The following is a 25,000-nucleotide window of genomic DNA, read 5'->3' on the forward strand; positions in this document are numbered from 1 at the left end:
AAAAAGAAAAAAAAAAAATATATATATATATATATATATATAAATAAATAAATTAAGGTCCATAATTTATCCCATTGTTTAATCAACTGCATCATATAAAATTGATAAACTTGACGTTTGATTCACCTTTAAAATTTATTTTAAAAAATCTCTCTCTCTCTCTCTCTCTATATATATATATATATGTATATATATATATATGTATATATATATATATATATATATATATGTATATATATATATATGTATATATATATATATATATATATATATATATATGTATATATATATATGTGTATGTATATATATATATGTGTATATATATATATGTGTATATATATATATATATATATATGTGTATATATATGTATATGTATATATATATATATATGTATATGTAAATATATGTATATATATATATATATGTATATATATATATGTATATATATATATGTGTATATATATATAATGTATATGTATATATATATGTGTGTGTGTGTGTGTGTGTGTGTATGTATTTTTTTAACCATGAAACCATCAATTTCTTTAAAGATCTGCCTCAGGGGAAAATGAAGGAATTTGTTTTAAACATTTTAAACATGCTTTTTTTAAGACATTAAAATTTTTGTAACATGACTGAGAAAATTAATCCATCTTCTACTTAAAAATTGTGCAGTCTATGGTAAAAAATTTAACTTACCTGACATGGACCAATACATATTTTGAATAGTTAAATGTGTGCATTATTAGAATCAGTTTATTATTTATTTATTTTACATGAAAAATCAATAAATGACTTGGAAGCTCAACTGTATTCGATTTTCATATTTCAAGAAGAGGTGATATTTCTGAAAACGCCTACCAGTAAATAAAAAGCATGTTCTTGTTGTGACAACTTGCCCCGGCGGGAAAGTCAAGATGCCCAAACAAAAACTGACTCAATCCCAACCTGAGCAAAAAGCGTCACAAATAGTCCTATAAAGGTCTGTGTACAACTTTTCGAGTTCAGGCCAGTTTGCAAACTGCGTGGTGTATCGGTAAATCGTGTAATAGCGATGTCGCTGGGATGCGGCTTTGGGAATCGTGGCTGTACTGCGCATGCGCCGGTCCCGGAGCGCGTCAGACGCCGCTAGTGGACTGCTGCAGTCTGGACTCTGGAGCCGCGTGGAAACACTGCACACCTCTTTTAGTTCATAACGCGAAGGTGGTGGGTCCGAATCAGTGCTCTGTTTGATTTGTCCTCCTCCATCGTTCTCAAACTGGTTTATTCACTCTATTCTCGCCATGGCCAACAAAGAGGAGAAAGCTGACGAGAAACAGTCCAGTTGGAAAGATTTTTTCTACAACCCTCGGACGGGGGAATTCATCGGGCGCACCGCGAGCAGCTGGGGTGAGTGGTCGAGTTTTTCTGACAAGTGTCAATTGCACGTCCTAAAACTGCTGTTCAGATCTCAAAAACACGGAAATACCAAAGATATTTTGTGGCACGCAAAATATGCAGATAAATCGCTTTACAAAATCTGCAGTGCTTGATTGAATTGCCCCTTAGCTTCATTACATTGAAATGATTTCTCATAGACCCCAGTAAACTGAGTTTACAGTCCGTTACATTGAGGTAGCATGTGCAGTTCACCACACATTAGATCTGCGGGATTCCTTGAGATGCATCAAGCCGATTTAAACAGATCATCGAGATCAAATCCATAAACTGCGAACCCAGATGCCTTTATAAAAGCTCTGGCAATCGATCGAATAATCCACGAGGAATCCCTCTTTCAAGAAACCTCAGCTCAAATGGAGCCTGCATGGTTAAAAGCTTTATAAAAAGGGCGTTTAGTAAAATCTGATTTTGAATTCCTCCGCTCGCTATCAGTTACCACTTAATCAACACATTCCTAATGAATCCGTTTAAGCGATGCGGATTTCCGTTATTAATCGGCTTTTAATTAAACAGGCGCAGATATTCGTTCGCGTGTGTATCCTGCAGTTTCACACGAGGCTCGAGGTCTAAGAATAGCTCTCCTGAATGTCATCAGCGCGCTCTACAGCAGGCCTGTCACATTAGTTATGAAATGATGTCCAGAGAATCATTTGTACCGCGCGATGTAATACTCGTCGGTTATTCGGAACTCAATGAATAGAGGCTGCGAACTCAACCTGCCTCGGTTTGTTCATATTAGCGTCTCTACTTTGATATCTAACTCGGGGGTAATGGACAACAGTTACGCAATAAAAGCAACATTCGATTTGGAATTTTGCAATTAGTCATATTGGAAGTGTGGAATGTTCGGCTGTCAATCACTCGTGGTGACGTCACCCCCGCGTTCATTCGATATGCAAATGAGCGCTGCTGAGGTTCACAGCCCTGCTTGAGAGAAAGAGAGAGAGAGAGAGAGAGAGAGAGGATGAGAGGAAATTTCCACATCCCTCGACACAGTTGCTGCCTGAGGAGAGGATGCGTTCTGTTCTCATTTGATGACATCTCCTATTCTCTTTCGACATTGCTTTGCATGTAGATTCTCCTCAAAGCTGCAAAGTGTCCATAATTATCATTGGGGGGTGGGGGGTAATTTCTTAAACACCCAGTTCCTTGGTAACCGTCTTTGCTCAACTATTGTCCTGTAGTTGTGCTCCGGGGTGGTGTTCGTGATGCTACACTCTGCAGTACCTCTTCTTCAGCGGGATGGGTGTTCCTCGGGGTGAAGCATGCGCTCGTGTTCTGCTCCTCCTCTCTTTCCTCTCTCAAGGTCAAAGCCGTTCTCTTCAAGCTCCTGTAGCGATACGCCTCATGTAGAAAAATCTATTTAGGCTAGTTCAAATGAAGTCGAAGCTCCTGCCTTGAGGAATATGATGTATATACAGATCTGTTTTTATTCATAGTAGAGTTTAGGATTGCTTTAGACGATGAGGCCTAGTGATTCTGCTGAGCTGGGCTTTTTCTTCTCGGCTGTGTTCATGTTCGCAGTAGAATGACTGAACTGGCTCTGACAGAGCTCCAGAGTGCTCGAAGGGTTAATGAGGGTCTGTGGTTGACTGAAGTGCAGCTTTCTGTATCAGCCTTGCAGTATATCTTAGCTTGGTTCACAATTCTGTTTGTCAGTCTTTTAAATTTGTCTGATAGGATCATTTTAACTGGTTAACAGTTTTGATGAAAATGCAAAAATGACTTGTGAGGATCTTGGTAGCATCACTGTGAATAGAGTGAAAATTACAAACCAATCAGATTTTTTTTTTTTTGCCATCATTTCCCAAAAGTAGTGTTTATGAACTGAGTTCCTGTTTCATTGGAATTACTGTATAATTTCATGGTTTAGATTTTGCCATTAAAACACATCATTAAATATAAAAAAGTAAAAAGTAAATATAAATGCATTATAAAAAATAAAATATGAAATAATAAAATTTATAGATTATTAAGTTATTTTAGGCTAGTGTTTTATTTTTTTATAAATAGTACAAATATAATGTAATACCAATTATTATAATTATTTCACATGCTTTATTTATTTGTTATTACTACTATTATTATTTTGGGACCAGTAAATTTTGGCAGTGAACAAATGGAAGATTTATTTTATTTGATTTAAAATTAATTTTTATTTAATTGAATTTGAATTCTTTTTAAGTAGCCAGATGAGTTGAGCCTCTTTGGTCCTCTAGAACAGTGTATCAGTAGGGTTTGTGAGAGAGGGAGCCCGTCCATAAAAATTGTATCCAAGGCCAAATAAAAAGATGTCTGTACCATTTTTTTAAACATCTCCATTGCTCGGAGAGAAGGATGGCTAGTGAAGAGTCTGGCTCTGCGAGTGTTTGGATCGGCTCAGATTAACGCTTCCCAATCTGCTGTCGATTTAGCAATCACTCTAATCTGTCCTCAGCGACTGGGATTTGTGGCGATACGCTGCGATGAGCCGCTGGGATCTCTGGGATCTTACCACGGCTAATTTAAATGGATGAAAGAAACGTTGTTCTCATGTGGCAGCGACGCTTTCACATGCAACAATGACCTATTTCTGCGTTTCATCAGTGCCACTTCCTGCTCCTGTTTGCCCCATTAACACGGCCCTGATGTGATTTGATCGTGTGTGTGTTCAAGCATGTTTGGACTGAGCTTCACAATGTCGTAATTGATGAACTGCACAAAAGTGGCTTTTCATTCACGGCTTCACATTTTGACCACGGAACACCAATTTTTATTTTATTTTATTTTTTTACACATTAAACTCCCCATGTTGCATTGATGCACCATTTTGAAACTGACTGTTTCAAAACTTCATATGAGGGGAAGAATTGAACAACTTAGAGGCATAGTTCACCCAAAACGAAAAAATCTGCCATCATTTACTCTCACGTCGTTCCAAAACTCATGCATCTTTTTCTTCTGTGGAACACTAAATATTTCGACAAACATTGGGGTCCAAATGATTCTGGACCCAGTTGACTTGGATTGACATTGAGACATTTCCTCAAAAAATCTTTTGTGTTCCACTAAATGAGGCAGAATAAACAATTGTAGACTATTTTTTGAGTAAATTAAACCCCATTCTGTATTCAGAAGACTTGGAAGATAATGCATGATTCATATGAAGCACTTTTTTATTATGTTTTGTTTTGTGGAAGTTTATAGACGTGGTTTTAGTGCTGCAAAATAATATCAGCTTGTAACTGTAGTTAATGCCAGATTTGATGATATTCAGGTGTTTAACTCTTGGTGATCAAATCCCTCCTCAGTGACTGGCTTGGCTCAGTTTTTCCTTCATGGTAAACAGCGGGTGAGAGTTGGCATCTTTCCTCGCTGGACCCATTACAAGAAGCTATAGTGTGTATTTTTAGATTTTCTCTTTTATCATTTACTACACGGTTTCATTTCAGAAGGACTTTTCTGCAACTGTTTGGTTACAAAGTATTGAACACAGGTTTGGAACAACTCTAGTGTATGGAAGGCCATTTGTGCCACTTAATAAAAAAAAAAGAACAAAATAATTTCATCTTACAGTTCTGACTCTTTCTTGCAATTTATATTTCTTGCAGTTGTGACTTCATCTCTTGAAATTCTGCCTTATTTTTCTCAGAATTGTGAGAGAAACTTACAACTGTGAGTTAAATTCCAATTCTGGGTAAATAAAGTCAGACTTTAACTGACGTTAACGGACTCTGCTGTCTTGTTTTTTTTGTTGTTGGAGAAGATGGTATATTCAGTGTTATGATTGGTCAGATCACTTGTTAAACACACTCCCCAGAAAAAGTCAGAATTGTGACATTAAAAATTAGCTATTAACTTCATGCTCATGAATTTCAACTGATGGACAAAAAATGTAGTGATAAAAAAATACATAGGCTTGAATTAATAGAGGAACCTAAGTAGAGGTCGACGGATATATCGGGCCGATATTTGTCATTTTTTAATATATCGGCATCGGCCGATATCCATGTTTAGTAGCGCCGATTTAAAGTCAGGCACGTCGGCGGGCAGCCCCATGTTATTGGTGGAAAGTGCTGCTGCTGCCACTGCATGTGAAGCACCCCAAGCCAAAACTTTTGGAAGATTCAACAGCAGTCCTGGAAGATAAAGGTAGTCAGAGAATTTCACTCTGTAAATGGGGTGGAGAAGTTGACAGCTCTAACAAACACTGCAGCGTTACGTTACAAAAGTAAACTGTCTCTGACGTTACTCCGCCCCGCTCACAGACAGCACCGCGCTCGGAGAGACAGCTGTCCTGGAGCTGCCCAGAATGGTGAATGACATTTGTTCGGAGGCATGGTTGGATGCAGACAATAACCAGTTTTCCATCCAACTCATTTGTATTTAGGGATGTCAATATTCGATAATTTCCATGATCGATCGTCGTTTAAATTAATGATCAATTAATTACTTTAATGCTGCAAAATGCGTCTGCAGCGGTATTATTATTATGCGCAAAAGCCACTTGGAAAAAAGCTTTCTCACCCGAATTAAAGGGGTTTTAGTCTGAATAAAATGCTAGTAGAAGGACTGTAAAATGAATAGATGTGATTATGATCATTTGATAAAATGAAGAGAGCGCGCCATACGTTGGAGATCATTTTACTTTGTTGACTGTTTCTCGTCAAGGAGACCGCTGAATGCGCCTCTTTAAATGGTTTCGTGGTGCTCGTTGTTGTATTTTAAAACGCATCTGCAATGTTTTCAAATGACACACTATAGTAGTGGTGCAACGGATCATCATTGATCTGTGATCCGTTCAGATCAATATCTTCGGTTCGGCACACACGTGACCCGCGGATTGATTTATGAAAAAAAAAAAGTTGCGCATGTTTAGTCCACACTTAGTGGTCATGGCGAGCGGAGGAACGGAGGAGCTTGAACGGCCCACGCATTTTGTATTCCCGTCAGATATAATGATGAGGAAAGAGGTTAGAGTGAAAATATTGTGCCAGATCTTTATGAACAGGAGAAGAAAAAAGTTGTGGATGAACTATCCCGAGCATCCACTGTTGCACTCACGACAGAAGGGTGGACGTCCAGGGGGACGGAGAGCTCCGTGATGATAACTGCTCACTTCATCACAGCACACTGGGAGATGAGAAGTCGGGCTATTATGTTAAAAAGAAGATATTATGTGCACTTTAAGTTGATTTCATATATTTTAATTTAATAATTTAATGTTAATAAAAAAAGACAAAACGTATGTTTATTTGTCTTGGCCTTTTTTTTTTTTTTTTTGCTGATCCGAAAAATGATCCGATCCATACGAGGACGAGCGAGCGCGGGTTTGACTAGATGTATTTTCGAGGTTATTGCTCACGGCTCGTTCTGCACATATCCAAATGTTTCCATATTCGCTATGTATCTGAATGTTAAACTATAATATTTTTTATTTTTTTAATGTAAACTAGACGGAAAAAATCATCCTCTACACATGAGCAAAAACCTCCTTGGCATAACAGCAGAGTGGACCGGTATACTACCGTCTATTTAAACTGACCAGTGTAACCTTTTAAATGTTTGGTTGACTGTACTTTATTTTAATAATGAACAGACTGCGATGTAAGTTTGAAATTAGAATGCACTTTAGATGTTCTGTGTCATTTGTACCAAACACAAATGTTGCTGGTTGCTAGTGTGTTTGCAGCACTACTGTTATTTATTTTTTATATATTTATTGTTTTATATTTTTCAGATTTTTATTTTTAAAATTGTATTTATTTAAATGTATATTTAAGTTTACATTTATGTTCCAACAAACTTGAAAAATTCTACTTGATAAATGCTCTAAAACTTTTATGTAAATGATTGACTTTTATTTATATATATATATATATATATATATATATATATTACCTGTTTTATATATTTAATACTTGGTCAGTTTATTGATTTTGTTTAACTTTGGATACATTTTTTATTTTAATACCGTGCAGTGCACAAAATTAAGATTCGAGAGATGGTTCAAGTCAGTGCTCAATAAATGATGATAAGTTAAGAAATGTTGTGCATCCACTTATTATTAGTGTGACATATTTGCATGCAAATGAAGGGGAAAACTTCAAGATATCGGCCCTAAAAATCGGCAGCACATATCGGCCATCGGCTGACCCTGACCTCTAAACATCGGCATTGGCTATAGAAAAACCCATATCGGTCGATCTCTAAACCTAAGTCAAATGTATGAATCAGAATATCATAAAGATCTTTTGATTTTGACCCGTAAGCAACCATCTGGAATATCCTAGCAACCGATTAACAGCAGCCTAGCTACCATCGAAGTCCTTTTCAAACAAAGTCTGTGCACTCGGCAGCCATATTTGTAAGCCCACTGTTTGCTGAACTCACAATAAAATGACTTCTAACCAGCGATTGGCTTTTCATTTAGAATGCGGGACCAAAGTCTGCATTTTTCCCGTGGATATGGGCTACTTTAACACTGTTGACGCGGGTTGTTTTTCATGTTCACGGGTTAAAGAGACCCCAAATACATGATATTTATCCCCTGCAAATCAAAATTTGAAAGTGACAGTAACGTGACATACAGCCAAGTATGGTGACCCTGGGCTATTTTTGCAGTTGCAATTGGGTGGGTTTTGTTTTGAAAACCTGGCATCTCTGGATGGGGGCCATATTGCTTGTAGCAGTTTCTCCCATCCATGAGTAATAGGAGTGACCTTAATTAGTCTTTGCTACAATCACTAACACTACAGTTTACTTCAATGCCCTCTTTCATACCCAGAGTATTTGATGCTAGTAATATTACCACTACTCATGAGAAGAGAGAAGGTGTAGCTGAAGCCAAAGCAGTGGTGTGAATGAATTAGCACAAGCCCGAGGGAGCGGCACTGGAGGAGAGATTCTGGCAGCGAGGAGCGTCATACTGGGAGTCTCAGCTGTTCACTGGGTGTCTCACCACTCTTCTGTTCCTCCGCCTCCAGAGCCGAGCTGTCCGCACCGGGGCCATTACCCCTGCTGATCGCACAGTGGGCTAAAACTTGCTTTACTATGGAATTCAGTTGATTGTGTGTGGAGCAAGAAACTTTGGAGAAATGCTTTCTTGTGTCGATGTGTTTCCTATTGAGATGGGAAACCACCAGTGGCCTTCACGGTGCAGTACTGTAATATTGACAGCTAGTGGTTGGGTTGAGATCAACCCAGTACCCATTACTGTAGTCCAAATTCAGAATACTGGAGAGATGATTTTCTCCCGCCCCTCCTCGTACCCAACGCTCATGCAGGTTGCCAGATTGAGGGCATGCTACAGGGAGCATTGAAATTGGAAGGAGATGGCAGTGGGTGGAGTCACAGACATTTCAAAGCAGAATAACTGGCTGTAAAATTTCTTTTTTTTTTTTACTATTGAGCTTAGCTTGTTTCCTAAATATCTACTATATAATATAATATACTTCAGTACAGTCAAAAAAAAATTACATGCAGCAATTTTAAATTTATGCCTCAACTCTGATCAATTATTTTTAAAGTTTTTTAATCGTTAGAGTAGTACTAGAGAAATGTTATTGGGGGAGGGTGATACTTGTTCTGCAAGCATCTGATTGGTTAGAAAGTGCAAAGATGAGTCATCAGTGTTTCCTGGTAGATGAAGAGTCAGTTTAAAAGCAAGCATCTGTTATTACACACATATAAATGTTTTTTTTTTTCTTGAAATCAAGTCCCGCCCTCTCATTTCAGATGCCGTTTCACTTGGATAGATGGCACTGTAGAGTAAAAAAGAAAATTGCTACTTCTGTTTCATGCCGACTTGAAGGACTTGAAAAAAAGACTCATAAGATATATAATATAATTGATGAGACAATCCTACAGATCATGAATGTGGTCTTCAGAGGGTACAGCGTGTTATTTCTTACAGTAACATGTGGTTGTTGATGTGATGGCCGTCCCGTGCCGGAGTCAAGCGTGTCCGCTTACAGAAAAACACGCTTATGAGTGCTGCTCACTTTTTGAGCCACAGTCTCAGTACGAGACCCTATATTACCCCCCTGGCCGGGGTATTTTTATCCCAGCATGCCTGGGCACAGGAGGAGGAGGACAGTATCTGGTTCTTCAGGGCTTGGGTTTCTCAACAGCTGAGAGGAGCCGCTGATAAATACTGCTCCTGTGTGCTTTGATTGTCTCCTGTTTTTAGATGCCATTCAGTCAAAATTCCAATATTGTTTTCATCCTTTTTTTGTTATTTGGCCAGCAGAAAGTGTATCTTTGAAAATCACAGAATCTCTGTCTCCTCATCTTTCTCACCGTTACCACATCTGCTTCTGTGGGCTTTTCTTGCTCAGAAATGGTCTTAAGTGGTGGCTGACGAACACAGTCGTGCATTTAAGATGAAATATGAGCATCTTATGCATCCACTGAAAAAATTAGCATGCATGCAGTGCTGATGGACAGCATTTTATCACTGTAGAATTCTACAAAATACTATTGTCTCTTTCTGTGATAATCAGTCACATCAGATAACAGGTTATTTTAAGCACTTGACTGATGTTATGTAGGTTCATTTTGGAGTAAAAACATGGAATTAATCTTATAAATGTCATGTTTTGATGCTATGCTAAGCTAGCATGCTATTATACAGAACATGATGATGATGATGAGGATGAAATGTTTGAATTGTTTTTTAAAAGCAAATCCCTGTAAGATCATTGGAATGGCATTTCACATTAAATGATCAAACAACGTTTCAGCAGGACACAGATTCATTTTGGTGGCCCAGTGTTTGGGTCAAAGTTCAGAGCAGATGCCTGTTAGAGAGAACTCTAACGAGTCACGTCTGATTAATAACTCTCTTAACCCCATCCATGAGACTAGCCAGTGTCACAAGAATATTATCACAGGAGGAAAAGTATAAAACGCCTGCTTGAGATCCTGCATTCTGTTTGGATTCAGCACATTTGGATGAAGCCCGTTTTCTGCCGCTAAATCAAAAATAAAACAAGGTAATTGCGACTTTTTATCTCATAATTCTGACTTTTTTTCTTATTTCTTGCAATTCGGACTTTATAACTCGCAATTAGGAGTTTAAATCACACAACTTCATACTTTATAACTCACAGTTCCACACAAAGACGCTGTTACCTTGTTGGCGGAAACGGGCTTCCATATTTCATGCCACCAGCCATTATATATATTAAAAAAATCCAATTATAAATCTAAAATTGAAAACGTTCATCATAAGGTGTAATTAAGTCGTGGTTTGTATGAAATGCATTTTTTGTGTAATCTTATAAATAAATGAATAGATCCAAATGCATAAATGAGTGTCATGTCATCAACCCTTATATAGAATTTTCAATTTGCATGTAAATTCTTTGGAGAGATCTAATGGTGTGTGTGTGTGTGTGTGTGTGTGTGTGTGTGTGTGTGTGTGTGTGTGTGTGTGTGTGTGTGTGTGAGTGACTCCTTAGGCCAGTTCTGTGCCATCACTAAATTGTTCTCTCCCAGATGCTATTTATAGTAGGAGTCTACCTCAGAGACATCGGCAAAGAAGAAATGCATCTCTAATTAAACTGAGCCTCTCACGCTCTTTACTTCCTCTCTTTAGTGTTTTCTCTTGCTATTTCTAATGCTTTAATTATTGTTCAGACGGTATTCATTTACTCTTACCTCCGACCCGGTGTATTCTTCTCTGTTCATCTGTTGTTTGGCTCACTGTGGAATCTTGGGAATTCTTCCAGCACTTTGAAGTAGCATTGAAATAGCACAGTATGCAAAGATGGCATTTAAACAGTACAGTGGTGTAGCAGCATTACTGCACTTCACTAAAACCATACAGGAACACATTTATTATTAGAAATAACTTTTATTATTTCAGCTGTCAAGGAACAATTTCCCATTTATTTAGTTCGGCTAAATAATAATGATAATAAGAAGAATAAAAAGAAATAATAATGTAAAAAACCATATAGACACATTTAAAGGGGAAACAAATAATAAAGTTGCCAAAAATGCCCAAACAATACTTAGTTTAACTAAATTTAAACAAGGACAATATAAAAAGAATTCAATTCTACTAAAATAACCCTGTTTTGTAGATTTGTTTTTTCTTTCTTCAAACTTTTTAAACATTTGTGCGTTTCTTTAAGGGACTTTTCTCTTTCTTTGTAATTCTGAAATGTCTATGCGTGTTAATCTGAAGCCATTGAAAAGTCCATAAGATTCAAGCATCCCATCATTCATGGAGTTCTACAGCACTTCTACGGTCTCTTTCCCGCTCTTTTTATTGTAGATTCTGTCTCACTTGATCAGTCTTTCAGCAGCAGATACGTGTTTAATGTAAATATATTTAGCAAGTTTATGCAGCTTTTCTATAAGAACCAAGAAAATACAAGTCATGAGATTCAGTTTTGGCCTTTATATGCAATATGACATCATACAGCGGACAATACTTTAGCTTTTTCTTTGCACTTATACTGAACTGTAGCATTAGCTAGATCTATAGTGAATGAGTAAATGAATGAAGGAGTTTGTCATAAACAGTGATCTCTTGTTTCTCTCTGGACGTGAGAGTGTCGCTGGGAGGGATGAGTTATCATTCATCTCCATACCATTGTTGTGCTTAATTTATCACAAATGGAGCGCTGGCCAAAATCGAACTTTTTCAAATCTGATTCGAAATCTTGTCAAAAAATTAAATGTCACCCCAGAATCAAAATCACTCTGGCACTTTTAAGTCTTTGTGTAGTACTGCTTTCATATTTTACTGCTTCTACATGTTTGTACACATCACAGTTATTGTCTCACTATAATAATTATACAGTAGTGAGCAGGTGTGTTGTAATACACTTGAATTCATATGCAATGAAATGTTGAATTGAGGTGTTTTTAAAATGCACACATAAAAACTGTTCGTTTTTGATAATATGTCCATATTAAACAGTCCCATCCCAGAGGCTACAACATCTAAAAAATAAATAAATAAATTCATGCATTTAGCAGACGCTTTTACCCAAAGCGAGTTACAGTGCATTCAGACTATCAATTTTTACATATCATGTGTCCCCAGGGAATCGAACCCCCAACCTTGCGCTTGATAGCGCAGTGCTCTACCAATTGAGCTACAGGAACATAAACATCTATTGTTTAATCATCCAAAATATGCATCATTTTCTTAATGCAAATATAATTCCCTGTGATTTATAAGGTGAAATATGAGCCCTGTTGACAAAAAACAGCATATGCTGGTTAGGTATGATTTGAAGCTGGTCCTCTGCTGGTCTTAAGCGGCTCGGACCAGTTTATGATCAGCACATGACCAGCTAGAGCCATCCCAAACCAGCTTCAAAACCTACCTAACCCGCATATGCTGTTTCAACAGGGTGGTTCTCCCAGATTGCTAACCATCCTTCATTATGTTTTTCTCTTCCCCCTGTTGGGAATGAGCTTTTCTCCTTTCTCATTCAACTACGTTGCTTCTCGTTCCCATCCTCCCTTCTGTTGTGACACATCCCTGTGTGGAAGAGCAAACCGCAGGAACTAGTTGAATTCTTCCTTGAGGCCCGAGCCGTACGACGACAGACCGCTGACTCGTAGACATTCAGCTGCGCGGTGTATGATTCTGAATGTTTGTGAAGCCAGCCTTTTACCATGTTTCTCAAGTGTTCATAAATAAAACGTGATGCTTTCCAGATGACACTCTTATTAATGTGGACTCTGTGTAGTGTGTACTAACTGTTGCTTGTTACTTGTAATGTTATGGAAGCAAAATGTACGTTTAATGTGCATGTCTTGTCTCTGCAGCTCTTATATTCCTCTTCTATCTGGTCTTCTATGGTTTCCTGGCGGGGATGTTCACTCTCACCATGTGGGTGATGCTACAGACGCTGGATGAGCACACTCCCACATACAGGGACCGAGTGGCCAATCCAGGTAACAAGACCACACTGTCCTCTAGATGTTTCATACAGAAAACCCACATACTGCATAAACACTGAATACTGGAGAAGTAGATGTATGATGCTTGTTTCTGCCAAATCTCACCGTTCTGACTTGACTTTTTGCGAGAATACTGTATATCTGAATATCATTCTGACTACAGTTACTCTCACAATTGGCATATTAATTGGGAATTGCGAGATTTCAACAGAATTTCTAGATATAAACCCAGAATTGTGAGGTTTGAAGAGAACAGTAAGATGTAAACTGGCAACTGTGAGAAAAATAAAAAGTGTCAGTTACATCAAATAGTGAGAGATATAAATATAATTGCTAGATAACCTGGCAACTGTGAGAAAAAGAAAGTGATCTTTATTTTTTATTATGTGGAGGAATACAGAGTTTTTGGGAACATTATGAGATAAACTCGAATCTGAGGGGAAAAGGGAAAATTGGAAAAAACATAATTTTTAGATTTAAAGGCTACGTAACATACACAGTTTCACCTAATCTCATGTTAATCTTGAGTACATGTAGTACTGCATCCTTCATATATCCAAAAAGTCTTTAGTTTTATCATATTTATAAAAGAAAAATACAGCTTTCTGAATATTTCCGGAAAAAGCCGAGCTCCTGGAGGCGTGTCGTGGGCGGAGCTATAATACTGATGTTTCGTGTTGTTTCCATTAACATATATTCACTTATGTGCTGATTTCCAACAAAAGACAGAACTCTGAACCAATTGTACTTACATGAATTGGGTCTTTTATCACAGGGACGGCTCCATGTTTTAATAGCAAACCATGTGCAAATCCAGCGTCGACTTGGGCCTTGTTCATAAAACATTCATCACTCAAATGACCAGAACACACAAAGGCACTTGATACACTCCTGCCCCGGAAAAACAAACTGCATCCACTGTTCATGTAATGCTGGGTTCTTGAGGAATATGAACACTGTAAACTTTCCCTCACGTCCAAAAACACACTTATTTGGAGGCATTCTCAAACAAATCCTATATAGAGGGCCTTTGAATCAGTGTAAAAGAGTAGGTGACAATACACAAGTTTATCTACTTGGACATACACCTGCGCTTTATTCTGCTAAAGCAAAACTGTCTGTTGTCACAGCAAGCCGCTCAATCATGCCATATTTGCTCATTTTGCAATTCATATCTCTGTGAAACCAGTATGTTTGTTAAAAAAATTCCTCACTGACTGATGCATTCAGCACTCCTCTTGGTTTCTTTTTACGCTTTTTAGTGAAGGAAGACAGACTCAGAAACATTATGGGAATATTGTAGGTGGATTACTGTAATAAGATTTACTGTTATAAATATGCATAACTCTGTGTGTATGTGTATATATAAATGTCTGTGTGTATGTTCTTTATAGTGTAGCCTATTTATACAAGAAGGCTATATGATGTGATCATACTTGAAATGCTTTAAAAAAAAAAAAAATTATGCGTTTCTAAATGCCTTCAATTCAAATAATATTTCAATTATGTAAATTATGCCCATGGCCACATGGTGCACAGCAAGAATCAGATTAATACCTGCCTTAAGGATTTATAGATCTGCTCACGTAGGTAATGATTTTTGGAATTTATAAATCCTTTTAAGAGTAACCGGACAGTTTAGCTGATATGATTTATTCTGCGCTATTTTTACCGTTACCTCCATTGCAATCAGAACACACAACAGCAGTCTCAGCAGTGTTACACATCATCCATTAGCCTCCCCCGCTCTCTCTCTCACACACACACACACACACACACTTGTGTAGAGTGGTTGGGACGAGAGCGCTCCAGTCCCATCCTCTCGCTCGATCATGAGCGCCGTTAAACCCGCTGAAGTGAGACGCAGCTCACAGGTCTCTCTCTCTTGCTATCATTCATCCTTCCCCAAGTGTCAAATCATTCCTCCCACTCATCTTTTTTTTCTTTCCTCCCTCAGCCCCCTCCTCCTCGACATCTTTTGGTAACAGAATGTTCTCAGTACAGACACAGTGGGACATCATTTCAGACGAGTTGTGGTTTAGTGTGTCCAGTTATCTGTGCATTGACCGTTCCACGCAAGATTTTGATGCGTTAATATGCACACATCAGTTATTATAACCCAAAAGTGTTCTGATGCAATAAAATGCACACAGTTAGCATTAGTACAAGTTAAGGTGCCTTGGAAATCATTTTATAAACATCTAATTCTACACATATAAATAAATTGTAAAAGGACCAATTGTCACTAATTACTAGCATGCATATTGGCTGTTTATTAATACTTATAAAGCACACATTAATGCCTTATTCTACATGACCATATTTTAGATCCCTTAATCCATGATGTATTCCCCAGTTGTAAGTCACTTGGGTAAAAAGCATCTGCTAAATGAATAAATGTCCCCTTTACCTAAACTTAACATCTACCTCACTAACTATTATGAAGCAGCAAATTAGGAGTTTATTGAAGCTGTGTAGTTAATATTTAGCTAATAGTGAGACCTGATAAATGCCTGATATTACCAAATGGAAAATATAAGAAATCTGGAAATATAAGTGATTTTTATTTTTTTTTTTACATTTTTTACTAATTTTATTGATACCAAAAGCCCTTAAAATTCCCTTTTAAATATATGTTTTTTGTAGTTATGCTTGCCTCTTAAAAAGCTAGAAATTAGCAGTAAGTAAGAAAGACTGGAAAATTCATGAAGGTGAAAACTGAAAGGGATATTGCATTGATAATTTTGAAGTCTTGTATATAAGAAACAAGGAGACATTCTAAGAATGACACAAAATGCACTCATTAAATCAGTGGATTGATCACACGAATGTGCTGCAATCTCCATTAATTTGTATCATGTACATCTGCGTGGTATATTTTGTCCACAGGGCTGATGATCAGACCGAGGTCCTTGGAAATTAAATATAACCTATCGATTCCCCAGCAATACAGCAAGTACGTGCAGCCCCTGGAGTCGTTCCTGCAGCGTGAGTCCATCACCTTACCTCTCTACACTTTACCTCTCTGATCACAGAATAAAGTGATCAGGAACACAGTTCCACCTGAACCTAATCTGAGAAGTCAGAGGATACTTTAACCCCCAATTCTGAACCAAAGTTAGAGTCAAGAACCTCCGAGAATCAGACCAGTGCTAGACTTCCTAAAACCCAGAACAGTGCCAGGTCTCTCCAAAACCCCCTAAAATCTAGACCAGGGGTTTTCAATTCTGGTTCTCGAGTCCTAGTTTCTCTCAAACTCACCTGCCTTTAACTTTCTAGTAGTCTTGAAGATGTTGAGTAGCATGTTCAGGTGTGTTTGATTAGGGTTGGAGCGAACCCCTGACCGAGACCTAGAGGAAAACTAGACCTTTCGAGAACCAGATCCAGACCATTAGCTAATGGTCCAAAAACCAGGCAGTCCATTTTAATGATTTAAAAAAATAAAGTACCAATAAGCTCATCAGAGCCTGAAGTCTTGTTAGGTTGAGGTAAAGACACCTTTAGTACCAACGAGACCGTAAGATAAGACCCACATCCATAAGACTGCGCTTTGAGATCCAGTTTAAGCCACATTTATGTCACATTTATATCAAGAATTTAACTCTGCTAAGAACCAGCAAACATTATCTTTGTGTGGGTGGATAAAATATTTGCAACAAATACTATTTGGAAAATATTCTTAATATGGCCAGATTTTAGATAAAATAAAGACACATTTTTACTAGTGTGATTTTGTATCACTGTTGTTCATCAAGGTCATATTTGGCCAAGCAAAAGCTACACTTAAGAATTTAGGAGGACCATGAGGTGCAGCAGTCAGATGTTGTGCAGAAAATCAAGGCTTAACTTAAAATCACTTATATTATGAATATAATCCATTAGGTGGTGGCATAGTCAAATATACTTTATTTTCATCTCCCAGTACAAAAACTTCTCCATGTCCTGCTAATGTAGCCTCTGGTTAGGATATGATCTCCCTCTGTTAATGGGTAAACGTACTTGAGTTTGTCTGTTAACTGCACAAATTGTTATCAGCTGTATGCGATCACAACCCCAACTGAAAGGTCATAAAGTGAAGTCTTTCTTGAATGGATCTGATAAAGATCAGCCACAGCAGTCACAAGTGACTCATTTAAGGACCCTATGCAATCAATCTTGTGGTTTTAAGTCCATGTCCATTAGTTTTGAGATCATGTGTATCTGCTAAAACCTAAAGTCTATGTTTCTTTTCTGGGCAAATTGAGCAGAAACATAGATGACATCATGTGCTTCTCAGAGGCTTATACTCATTCCTGTCTGATAAAACAATAGCTCTTCCCTAATTCCACCAACCACTCATTAGCCATACATAGCAAACTATGTGTCTGATGCTTGCATGCTTCCTTCTGGGAAGACAAGAACACCTCTTGAAGTCAGAATTTCCACTCGCACACTTTTGTGGAAATCCCACAACCTCTCAGCACCCAAGTATGTGGCTAATGATAAATTCCTCCATTACATGCCTAAATATAGATATCCTATGAAAAACAGTATGTCAAATGAGAAGTACAGTGTGTCTGTATTGGTAGTATTGATGAAACAGTAGACGAAGTGTACCCAGATTGTGAGGTGCACATCTGATGGACACTTATTTGTCCCATGAGGTCAAGGGAGAGGAGTTGTAAATGGCAGTGAAAGGTCACATGACAAAGCCAACATGGCGTTTTCTGGAATCTGCTACTTTTTTTATGCCGTCCTCCTTTCTCATGGCACAATTTCTCAATTCTTACTTCAAACGGAATGCAGATTTTAAAGTAAAAATATTAGTTATTTAATGACCTGTACAGAATGAAATGCTCCAACACAGGAATGTTGTGCTTCTCAAGTCATATATTGGGGTCTTTTAAACTCCTTCTTGTTTGGATTTTTCAAAAACTTCCAAAGTGGTCACACTTGTAGACAAGAAAACCATCTCCCAACCACACGATTGTCACAAACTGCTGCTGAAGATTTCCAGCTTGACGCCTTCATCTCACTACCTGCTCTCTCTCATCTGTTACTTCAGCGTACAATGACTCTCTGCAGGAGGCGAACGAGGCCTGTCCCGAGGGTATGTACTTTAAGCAAGACGAAGTTGAGGTGAAGAAGGTTTGCCAGTTCAAGAGAAGTGTGCTACGGCAGTGCTCTGGACTGGCTGATAGCAATTTCGGTTATTCCGAGGGTCAGCCATGCATCCTAGTCAAGATGAATCGAGTGAGTCACTGTTTTTACGCTCTCCCAGGTCAAAGCTAGCTGTTAGCACAGAGGTTTTCAGCTCTTGCCCTCGAGGTCCACTTTCCTGCAGAGTTCAGCTCCAACGTTGATCAACCTCGACTGCCTGCAACTTTCTAGCAATCCTGAAGACCTTGGAGCTGAACTCTGCAGGAAAGTGGACCTCAAGGACCAGAGTTGAGAGCCCCTGTGTTAGCATATGTTCTCCAGACAAATTGAAGCCACAGTGCTCATGCAAGGACGCAAAACCAATCCAATCCAGCATGCGTTGTGTTTCAGTTGCATCCTAGAAATTTAAGCATGCGATCAGGCCTGTTAATAGATTTAGAAGGATGTTTGTTCATTGTATATACTCTTTTGCAGGTGATTGGGCTTATGCCACAAGGAGACCCATATATCAGCTGCAAAGCCAAGGTAAATCCCAAATCACACTTTGTGTTACTAGCTTCAGAGTGTTCGATGTCAGGATGAGTGCGACATGATGGAGTCAGTCTGAATTAATGTGTGTGAGTGTTTCCATCTTGTGTTTTCACACGTCTGTTTGTGTCTGGTCTCTCTCCACGCTGCCTATAGGGCCAGCAGTATTAATGGTGGGTAAGATTTCGGGCCCCAGCCCCCCTCCCAATGTTTCCCCAGGGCCCTTGCCCCGGGCCTTTTCCATCTCTTTGCTGCCTCTCTCTTGTGCTGCTCTGTCTCTGGTGCCTTTAACTGCCCTCATTCTAGAAATGATGTATACCTTCAGATCCCCAGTCATCGAGAACGTAATGTTTTCTTTTACCACTAACCAGGGGAGTCCAGTCCTGCTACCGGAGAGTTTACTGCAGAGTTTAGCTCCAACACACCTGTGTGGACGTTTCTAGTAATCCTCAAGACCTTGATTAGCAGGTTCAGGTGTGTTTTATTAGGGCTAGAGCTCAACTTGCTGGAAGGTGGCTCTCTGTACTCTTAAAGGGATAATTCACCAAAAAATGTAAATTCATGAAATCATTAATTACTCGCCCTCGTGTTGTTCCAAACCCGTGAGACCTTCGTTCATCTTTGGAACAAAAATTAAGATGTTTTGATGAAATCTGAGAGCTTCTGACCCTGCATACACAGAAAAAGATTAATTGAACTTATTATTATTATTTTTTTAAGATGAGTGGCTGCAGTTAGTTTAACTAAACGTAAATGTAGCTAAAATAAATTGTTTGCAACCACTTACCTTAAAAAAATTTAAGAGTATTATTTTTTTCAGTGCAGATAGCAACACAACTACTGTATCACATTCAAGAAAAATAGTCCATGTGACAGTGCTTCATTTTATGAAGATAGAGAATACTTTTTGTGCACAAAGAAAACAAAATAAGAACTTCATTCAAAAAAATGTATCTTCCATGTCGGTCTTCGACACAAGTTCATGACAGTACCATGACACGTGCGTGTGCATTCCTTAGATTGCTAAGTTTTTCACATCAAAACAGCAGCTCCTCACGCATGCAGCGTGGTCATATCATGAACTCATGTCGAAGGCTAGTTCCTATCACTTCCCCGTGTGAAAGCCTCTTAAACCAGCTCATACATCACAGTAGGGTCTAACCCAGCACAATAGGAACTACCTGCGACACAAGTTTACGTTGGTTGGTCAAACCCATACCATAGAAAACACTGGCACCTGTCATTTAAAACAAAAAATATATATAGGATTAGACGCCCCTGCTTTGGACTGTCGTCATGAGGTCTGGTCCACTTTACAAATTATTCTAATCAAGAGCAGCCCACTTGTAAAAGAAGAGACTCGAAATATCTCAAGATTTGATACCATGAAGAGGCAAATTTGTGTGATTTAGTTAATCAAGACTTACCATAGCAATTCAGTACCATGCAATCATAACCTTCAGGGTTGTCGAGGCCACAGTGATGTTTACTCTACAGATGCTTATTTAGCACTTGAGTTTGGATCACCATATCAGGTGTAAACAGGGCCCATTGCTATTGGGAATCTTCCACACAAGTATACTGTGGTCAAGTCAAATTCACGGTTTCTCAGCCATTCCAATTGATTTTATTGACACAGTAATTTTTTTTTTCTTGCAAAACATTGTCTTTTGACCTTAGTAACCTCATATGAACATGTCCACAAGCATCTAACCGATATCAGGGACAAGTTATGCAATGTTGGACCCATTTCAAGCACTTGTTTGCTTCCTTCGAGTAGTTCTGTGCTGCAGATGTGAGACGTTCCTATCAGACCTGCTGTTTTTTTACTTGTCCCATGAGAACTTCTTTACTGCCCTTATCATTTTGTCATTTTTGTACCTCATGACTTCTCCGAGACCTCTCACCCATCTGACCCTTGAAGGTATACAGCGGACGCAAGGAAGTCCCATCTGCTCCTTAGGATCTCTGTGTCCTCTGGTCTTTAATGCTTTTGCTCTTAAATTATGCCAATAGTTCCTGCTTTTTCAAGCTTTCCATTTATTACTAAACCAACTTTCACTAATAGAGACCTTGCAATGTTTCAGTGGGGCTTTCGCACATTTCAGTATTAACTGTTCCAGTGATATTACCGCTGATAGTAACATAAACAACGATGTTAGGCGTTTTATGCTTTTAGAAAACACTTTCAGTTAAATTAAATTGAAGTATATTTTTATAGCGCTGTACACAATACAAATCATTGCAAAGCAGCTTTACAGAAAATTTAGTAGTAGCTTATCAGTGGTGACTGTCAAATGATGTACATATGGCAGAAATATATGGTAAGATTCAGTTAATGACATAATCAGACTGACAATGAACACTATTAAAGGGTTAGTTCACCTAAAAATGAAAATTAGCTGTTTTACTCACCCTCGAGTCATCCTTGGTGTGTATGACTTTCTTCTTTCAGACCAATTCAGTCGGAGTTATAGTAAAAATTGTCCTGGCTCTTCCAAGCTCTATTATTACAGTTGAACAGTCCACAAGTCGTCAAATAAAGCGTGCACATCCATAATAAAACATGTCGCAAAAGGCATTCTGGCGTTATTCATAACACACATGAAGTTGAAAAAAGTTAATTGCACTTGCGTTAAGTGTCTCTAAAATGCCACAATTTATGTAAGAATGGTTATCGAACATTTTACACAAATTAGTCATGCTTGTGTTTCATGAATGAGGCCAGCATCACTGTCTATGTATTTCAACTAAATTACGTTAAAAACAATAATGGCATCAGCTGCTTCAGAACATTTGTAATGTTACTTCTACAAAACCAATATTAGTAGTAGTGTTCTTGAAGAATCATAACCATATACATGTTAAAACCAATAATGCTGTATACGTGCAGTTCTGGATCGTAACTGGATTATGTAATCAGATTCCAAACCTTAAGTGCTTTTGATTAGAACATTACATTGCTCATAATAAGATGCATGATTAACAAAGGATTTCCACAATAGCCATCAATTATTCATAATTTATGGATTCTCTCCCTAATTATCATTTTTCATCTTTTAAGTTTTCTGTGCTTTTGTCTTTCAAACACGTTGGATTCCCAAACTTTTTTTTTGTCAGCCGAACTAATATATTTACTTTTCTTATTAAGATTACGAAACACATTTGCATGTTCACGGTTCTCCTATGTTGATTAATGGTCACATAACTTGGAGGTAAACAAAATAAGTAAGTGTTTTATTTTAATTGCTGTTATTTTATCATTATTTTTATGATTTAATGATTAGCTTTTCATTTATCTGATGAACCACACACAGTTCCTTCAAGAACCCTGGTTTAAGAAACTTTGATGTTAATGTTTAATGCACTTATTAATAACACTGAACAGAATACATTGTCTTTCTCTTTGTATTTTTTATTTCAGTATGGAACAAGGTTATCCTATTTAAGTCAATGTCATGAGTTGGGTCAAAACTAATCTAAAAGGAATCAAAGTATGATTATATTACCTAAAATGTGTAATGTAATGGATTGCGTTACTAACCATGTTTGTCATAGCATCAGTACCGAACATTTCCAGCAGGACTGAAATTGCAGAAGCTGATCTGCGTCTGTTTGGCGCGTGAACACAGAACGGAGAGCGCTGCTTTGTGTGAAAGCCTCTAACGAAACTCTGCACATTTTCTGAGCTTCTGGGCTGATTCGTAATAATTACATTCTTTGAATTTGATTATTAAATCATGAATCATGGTCTCCAACTACTGATGCTTTAAAATGATTGTTCAAAATAGCTTCTTTTTGTGTTTTTATCATCTTTTTCACTGGACTACACTGTCTGCAAGCATGCATCACTGTGACCTATTATTAGATCCTCAACCAGTTCAGAAGCTTGTGGCAAATCATCTCATTCAGTTCACTTAATAATTGAGGAACCACTTATTGGATGCACATTAGGATAAGAGTCTTATAAGTGTTCCTGAGCTTGTTGCTTCCTGCTGCTGCTGGATATACTGTACGCTATGACTGTGATGAACTGCGAGCAGAGAGTTATGGATTCATGCGTTCATACACAGTACGAGATGCAAAAGAGATTTCATTTGTAAAAACCTGTTTTCCCCTTTTCAGTGTGGATTTGTGCTTCTCCTGCTTTATTGAGAGATCTGCTGTCTGTGCTTATTTTTCAGTCTGAGTGATTGAGGACACATGACACGTGCAGCAGTGTGAGCTCATTGTTTTTCGTGTTTGTTCTCCTGACACAGAGAGAAAGTCCTCTGCAGATGCAGTATTTCCCCGCTGAGGGCAAACTCGACAAGAGTTACTTCCCATATTATGGCAAGAAATTGCATGTGAGTACAATACAGCAAAAAATATTAATTGTATGGATGCACAATGTACTAGTGAATATTGTCAGAATAAATCATGTAAAATTGTGTGTGTGTGTGTATGCATATGCGTGTGTTTTTTGTTAATATACATGTATTTGTAATGTATAGAAAATATATAATCTATTGTTTAAAATGCTTATTTTAAAATAATTTTTAAAGTGTAATATGTATATTCTGTGCATAGAAAATATGGAATATAAATTCAGACATTTTTTTTTATAAATGATTTGTACTGGTCTTATTGTCTAATTTAATGCTAGAAAGTAAAACCAGGCTTGTTATGAAGTATTAAGCATGAATACTGAGCCTACATTTTCTTTTTAAAAGTAAATATTGTATATTTTATGTATTGAAAATGTTATATACTTTTTCGAACAAAATATGTAATTCGCAATATTTCAATATTTATATTGTAAAATAAATATGTACTTTTGAAGCATAGAAAATATATAAACCATTATACAAAATGCTTACTGTGTAAAACATTTAAATTCTCTGCATAGAGAATATTGAACATAAAATAAGTAATTAATATTTTTTACAGTTTATTTGTATTGGTCTGATTGTGCTTTTATATATATATATATATATATACACACACACACACATACACAGATACAGTACATACACACACTCATCATCAGTATCACATCGGTTTTATTACTGTCAAGTTTTCTTCTCATATTTCTCATTTCTCCCATCAGGCAGACTACGTGCAGCCGGTGGTGGCCGTGAAGCTGCTGCTGATGGAGGACGACTATAACTCTGAGCTCACCGTCGAGTGTAAGGTGGAGGGTTCGAATCTGCTCAACAGCGACGAGCGAGACAAGTTCCTGGGCCGCGTCATGTTCCGCGTCTCCGTGTCCAAGTAGCCTAGAGCATTCGCCAGAGACACACGATGTCACTTCCTCTCACGTCCATCACGTCCATATCACACTCCCCTCGTCCCCAGAGTTTAATCAGGCCCTTCACACGTCAAGTTCAAGAGCAGCTGGATGCACACAGACCTCCTCTGGCTCTGCGTTACGGACGGGCCAGTGATGGACAAGTGCATGTGTGTGGAGCTTAATCAAGGTTTTAGGACTTAATTCATTGATTCGCTCATTTATCATAAACCAAAACAATGGAAATACAATTCAAAGGTAAAAAACAAGGAGAGAAGCTAGAGTCATCGTGTAGAGTAGTAAGTGTAGGGACCTGTAAATAGATCAACACATCATGTGTGTGTGCTCTGCTCCCTCATAGTACTGTTCAGCCTGCCGTGTGTGTGTGTGTGTGATGTCAAGCCTCTGTGTACATATTTAATGGATTTTAAACACTCTTTTTCTCTGTCATTACTCTCACATTGTCTGACTGCTGTAAGAAATCAAGAGTATGAAATTATATAATAGCTGTAATTTAAGATTATTGAGAAGTGAAAAAAATAAGGGTGGGGGGGTTAAACACCAAAAAACATCTATATATCAAACCTGGTTTGAGACCCGTCCATCGTCTGAGGGAAAGGATTTTTTTAAACCTCTGCAGAAACTGTTCTATGTGCAGATGCCTTACGATCTGTATGAGTTAAAAAAATATTGAAATAAAATTTGATTTTAAA

At 37.9% G+C, this 25,000-nt stretch overlaps 1 protein-coding gene across 1 annotated transcript; it reads left to right on the plus strand.

The window, feature by feature from the left end:
- The first annotated feature begins 1,091 nt into the window (after window positions 1-1,091).
- On the plus strand, window positions 1,092-25,000 carry LOC132108256 (sodium/potassium-transporting ATPase subunit beta-3-like). Its single transcript, XM_059514928.1, has 7 exons — window positions 1,092-1,390; window positions 13,217-13,345; window positions 16,241-16,339; window positions 18,396-18,583; window positions 18,965-19,015; window positions 23,278-23,364; window positions 24,108-25,000. Exons 1-7 carry the CDS (start codon window positions 1,285-1,287, stop codon window positions 24,273-24,275), a joined length of 828 nt encoding a protein of 275 aa, XP_059370911.1. The 5' UTR covers window positions 1,092-1,284; the 3' UTR covers window positions 24,276-25,000.

This window comes from Carassius carassius, chromosome 28 (genome assembly GCF_963082965.1).
Source record: "Carassius carassius chromosome 28, fCarCar2.1, whole genome shotgun sequence".
In the NCBI taxonomy this organism is placed as follows: domain Eukaryota; kingdom Metazoa; phylum Chordata; class Actinopteri; order Cypriniformes; family Cyprinidae; genus Carassius; species Carassius carassius.